We start from the raw sequence: 5,478 nt of genomic DNA, 5'->3' as shown, positions 1-5,478 counted from the left end.
AATATCCTTGGTAATCTGATGGACCCTTTGGTGGCTATTGGCAATATTTTACCAAGGCTTTAATTCTAGATGGTCAAAATGACCCATCTTCTTTTCCTTAGGAATGATAAAGTCTTCAAGATGGCCTTTGTCCTTTTGCAAATTTATAGGACAAAACAGAAGCGATTGAAAATCAAACAAGTCTCTACTGAAATATTGTTGAAATCAGATTTCTACCGTTTGAAGACTGAACATTTGAAGTTCAGAAATCATAGATAATTGTGCTCAGGTTTTCAAGCTGATAGATAGACAATAGTCAAGATATTGGAAAGCAAATCCACAGTAGGATGCTGGTTTGATTATCTATTATACATATATATATATATATATATATATATAATATATATATATATATATAGATATATATATATATTATCATTTATATATATACATATATATATATATATATATATATACTATATATATTATTATTATAAATTAACGTAATTTATTCAGTTTTGATGGCCCCTTTTTAACGTAAGTTTTTCTAGTTTAATCCAGTTTCTTATTTTGAACATTTCTTCTGAACACTGGATATGGGTCTTTTGCCTCTCATTAATGGTTGTTATTAGTTTATATTGGTACTCCGCCCATGAAGTTTGTTTCTTTTTTTTCATGTTTGTGATGGTAATTTGGCTTCCGTCGTCTGTGCCACGTCATATTTTGACCCTCTCCCGGAGTTTTCGAGGGGGCCTTGTGGCATTAGTGCAAGAGTTCTGTACTCGGCTCCACCATAGAAGGACCAGTGTGTTGTATTTTTGGCAGTCAACGGCAGTGCACGTATTTTGGGTACAGGATACTTCCTTTTGCACACCTGCATCGTATTGCATCACTCGAGAGTGACCCTGTGTGCTCGTGCCCTTTGTCCGAAGCTGGATTGCTTGGGGCCTGTTGTTGGAGGCTTAGACTTTGTGCCTCACCGGAGATTTCTACTGCCCTTTATTGTTGGAGGAGAGCTCAGCATTTGTCTCGTGAATGGTCCGTAGTGCGAGCGTATTATACGCCCTTTACTCCTGCCTCTGCCTGAACACTGCGCCCTTGGAGTCGTGAGGAGGCCCTCTAGTGGCGGAGAAGAGTAAGCCCACTTTATTATTATTAACATTATTAATTTATTTTCTTCATGTGATGGAGCAGCAACCCCTTATTTAGTAAAGACGTCTTTTACTCGAAAATAAGTGTGCGTCAGCGTCGGCATTTAACTATATAAAGACGTCCTTGGAGAGTTTTGAGTGTTACTTTATGGACTCGACTTATTGAGTTATTCATATTTTATACTGTTATCTGAGTATGTATTTAGTACAATGTACTTTGTTAAAACTGATTTGTGAAGATTTAGGTTAGGATATAGGTTAAGGTTTTCTCCCCTTTTGAATCTCCATCTATCGTATGCTAGGGAAAGAGTGTTTTTCTTACTTCCACTGTTTACTTTCTCTTATTCCTCGCATGATAGTTAGGTAGGCGATTGAAGAAGTGACTGATTTGGTATTGTATGTGCTTGTTGTGCTTTTCCCCCCATTATTCAGTTTTCAGAGGGGTTCTTTTGTTGTGTTGATTTTTAAGAAATAAATTATTGTTAATTTTTAGTTTGTGGTTTGGTGTATCCTCTCTGAGATTGTACTCTTTTAAGTGTTGGTTTGTCAGGGATCATACTCTTTTTGTGGTACTGATCTGAAATATCAGGTCCAAAAGAACCTTAACTTCAGACCATCGTGAAGTTCATAACAAAAATTGGCGACCGTGTAACAGGATCCTGACTGACATTCCAACCTTTGGGAGTTTTTCTTGGAGAGGTGTGATCGGGAGAATTAGGCAGTTGGGGAAAATTAACCTATTTGTTCTTTTGTTACTTTTGCCTTGGTTTAGGAAGATGCCTTTAGTAGGGGATAAATTTGAGGAAGCGGCAGCGCTATTTTTAGCTAGGTCCGACTGGGAGGAGGAAATCTTTGATCTTAAAAGAGATGAGTTGTGGTGTTTAGCAGAGTACTTGAACTTAGGATTACCAACAGACATTAGGAAGGGTCAATTGTTACGTGAGGTCCTTAAAGCTATTAAGAGTAGTAAAGGTAATGCAAAGGAAGCAGTAACGTCTGGTGATCCAGATTTTGTAAACAATGGTAGTGACGAGGAGTTAGGGGATTCAGGTAGCCAGGAGGTGAGCAAATTAAGGTTGAGTATCCTTTCTCAGGAGTTTAAGCTTAAAGAGATGGAATATAAAACTTTGCAATTGAGGGCGGAAGAGCGCGAAAAAGAGCGAAAATTTGAGTTGCGAATGCGTGAGTTTAACAATAATAATAATAGTGATAATAATAATAATAACAACTATAATCGTTTTGAGCTAATGAGTGCTTTGAAGTTAATGCCAGTATTCGATGAGGAAGATGTTCCTGATTTCTTTATTTCGTTTGAACGAATAGCAAGGAAATTGTCTTGGCCCAAGGATATGTGGACCACTATGGTTCAGTGCAAATTAAAAGGGAAGGCTCAGAGGGTATATAACACTTTAAGCGAGGATCTGTCGGCTGATTATGATTCTGTCAAGGCCATTATCCTTAAGGCATATGATTTGGTTCCGGAGGCCTATCGACAGAAGTTCCGTAACCTTAAGAAAGAACCCGGTATGACTTTTGTTGAGTTTGCGAGGAGAAAGGAACAATTCCTTGATGATTGGCTTAAGTCTAAGGAGACTGACTCTTTCGAAAAATTAAAAGAATTAATTTTAGTCGAAGAGTTCAAAAGAATGGTTGCTAGAGAACTAAAAATTCATTTAGATGAACTTAAATTGGATTCTCTTCAAGAGATCGCTATCGCTTCTGATGAGTATTCCCTTGCTCATCGTCAGGACTGTGTGAAAGAGGTTAGTGGTAAGAGGTTCCCTCCTCGAGGTAACGGTTGGAGGGGGAATAACCGGAATCAGTCAGGTCATGGTACCTTTATTGACAGTTCGGTGGGTGACCGAAGAAAGAGCAAGAATGAAAATGACAATAAGAGTAATGGTAGCGAAGCACGTAGTTTCGTAAATAGCAGTAGGAATGGTAGTAGTAGTAATGATAGTAGGTCCTCGAGGTCCGATGTAGTTTGTTTTTGGTGCCACCGCCGTGGACATTTTAAGGCAGATTGCTTTGCGCGCCGTAAATTTTTTGAAAAGAATAAAGAACCCGTGACATTGGTATCGGCGGAACAACCGCAAAGGGAGGAGTCAAAATGACTAAGATTTGATAAGTATATATCTGATGGTTCCGTCTATGTTGATAGCGCTATGCAAATTGGTCGTTGTGTGAAGATTTTAAGAGACACAGGTGCCGCTCAGTCGTTGATATTGCGGAGGTCAGTTCCCGAAGGTGTTGTCTTTAAGAATAAGAACTTTGTCTTGTTGGGTGGATTTCCTGATACGGTGGCCTCGTATCCACTGGAAGAGTTATATTTGAAGACTAAGAATTTTCAGGGTATGGTTAATTTGGCCATAGTAGATACTTTGCCTATTCCTGATGTAGACATTATATTTGCCAATGATTTAGCCGCCGAGGCTGAATGTGACGTATTCCCTATTTTGACTTTGGTAGACCTGGCAGGTGACCAGATAAGCATAGATGATTCGTTGAATCCTGTGTCTGTGGTGACGCGTTCTCGGTCCAAAGAGGTTGACCTCGCGGAGGTAGAACTCGATGCTGAGTTAATTAATGGACAAGTGACTGACATTGTGACTGGAGTTAATAATGATAATGATGTTGACATTGATAATAATGATAATAATTTATCTTTTCAGGGCCATAATAATGTATCTTTTCAGGGCATAAATTGGAATGCAAAAGTTTTTAAGGAAGCCCAAGGAAATGAATTCAATCATTTAGAACTTAGTGATGGTAGTGATCTTTCTAAACCTGTATTTATGAAACAAGAAGGTTTGCTCTACCGTGTGAGTAGGTCAGTTAATGCACCTGCTGACCAGGTAGAGGTAATTCGGCAGCTGGTTGTGCCGGAAAGGTATAGGAGTAAGTTGTTATATTTTAGTCATGAACATAACCTCGCTGGTCATTTCGGGGTTAGGAAGACCTTTCAGAAATTGGCACGGCATTTCTTTTGGCCCCAGATGCGCCGTGAGGTTAAGAAACATGTATTATCTTGTAAAGTGTGTCAGATTGTAGGGAAACCGAATCAAAAGATCCCTAAAGCCCCTCTTATTCCCATTCCCTCAGTAGGTGAACCTTTCAAGGAGGTAGTTATAGATGTAGTGGGCCCTCTTCCGCGGACGCGCGGAGGTAATGAATATCTGCTAACCATGGTTGATAGGGTGACGCGTTTTCCTGAGGCTATCCCTCTGAGGAGTATTCGGGGTGAGAAGGTGGTGGAAGCATTAATTGGATTTTTCACTAGATTCGGCATTCCAAAGGTTTTACAGTCAGACTGTGGCACAAACTTTACAAGTAAGTTTTTTAGAAAGAAAATGGTTGAACTTGGTGTTAATCATGTTACCTCTTCTCCTTACCACCCAGAAAGTCAGGGTCAAGTGGAAAGGTTCCACCAGACTCTGAAGTCTGTATTAAAGAAGTTTTGTTATGAAACAGGTAATGAGTGGGATAAGGAGGTTCCTTATGCCCTATTTGCTATACGGTCTGTACCTAATGAGTCTTTGGGTTTCTCTCCTTTCGAACTTGTATTTGCCCATAGTATACACGGTCCTCTTGATGTGGTAAGAGAACATTGGGAAGGAGAGACACCTGAAGTTAATGTATTAGATTATGTTTCTAATTTACAGGGGAAACTGAGGAGAGCTTGGGATTTTGCTCAAGAGAATTTGCATAAAAGTCAGTCTGTAATGAAGTCTAATTATGACATTGGTACCAAGGTTCGTATCTTTAAGCCTGGAGATCGTGTGTATTAGTTTTAACTGTGTGTGCCCCCATTATAAAACCAGGTAACCCACTGAAGCTCAGTTTTCAGGCCCATGGAGGGTGCTGAAAAAGATTAATGATGTAAATTATTTGATTGAAACTCCTGGTAGGAGACGAAATTCTCGTATTTGTCATGTAAATATGATTAAAGCCTTTTATTAGTAGAGATGTTAGACAGGTCAGGAAATAGAACCAGTAGTAGTAGATGCAATTGCAGTAGTGTCTGTAGAGGTAGATGAGAATCCTATGGTTAACAAGAAAATGTCTGTTAATCCTGATGCTTTGTCAAGTAATTCCGATATTTTAAATAACATTGATATTAAATTTCAGCATTTGAATTCTGAGAAATCAGAAGCTTTAATTGATATTATCCACAGGTATAAAGATTTGTTTCAGGACGCGCCAGGTAGAACGAATGTTTTGGACCACGACGTGGACGTTGGGGACGCTAAGCCCATTAAACAGTGCCCATATAGGCTTAACCCTGTCAAGAAGAAGATTGTTCAGGAGGAGGTCCGCTATATGTTAGACCATGATTTAATTAAACCAA

The 5,478-nt window shown here is 39.1% G+C and overlaps 1 protein-coding gene across 1 annotated transcript; it reads left to right on the top strand.

Annotated features, from left to right (window-relative positions):
- Positions 1-1,906: 1,906 nt before the first annotated feature.
- LOC135197748 (uncharacterized) lies at positions 1,907-3,244 on the top strand. Its single transcript, XM_064224816.1, has one exon. It carries the CDS (start codon positions 1,907-1,909, stop codon positions 3,242-3,244), a length of 1,338 nt encoding a protein of 445 aa, XP_064080886.1.
- The last annotated feature ends 2,234 nt before the right edge of the window (positions 3,245-5,478 follow it).

This window comes from Macrobrachium nipponense, chromosome 23 (genome assembly GCF_015104395.2).
Source record: "Macrobrachium nipponense isolate FS-2020 chromosome 23, ASM1510439v2, whole genome shotgun sequence".
NCBI classification, from domain to species: Eukaryota; Metazoa; Arthropoda; class Malacostraca; order Decapoda; family Palaemonidae; genus Macrobrachium; species Macrobrachium nipponense.
The sequence above is the reverse complement of the archived record's forward strand: the minus strand, read 5'-3'. Positions and strand labels throughout refer to the sequence as shown.

Excerpts from the sequence above, each read along its gene's own strand:
- LOC135197748 (XM_064224816.1), top strand. The coding sequence starts at position 1,907 with ATGCCTTTAGTAGGGGATAAATTTGAGGAAGCGGCAGCGCTATTTTTA.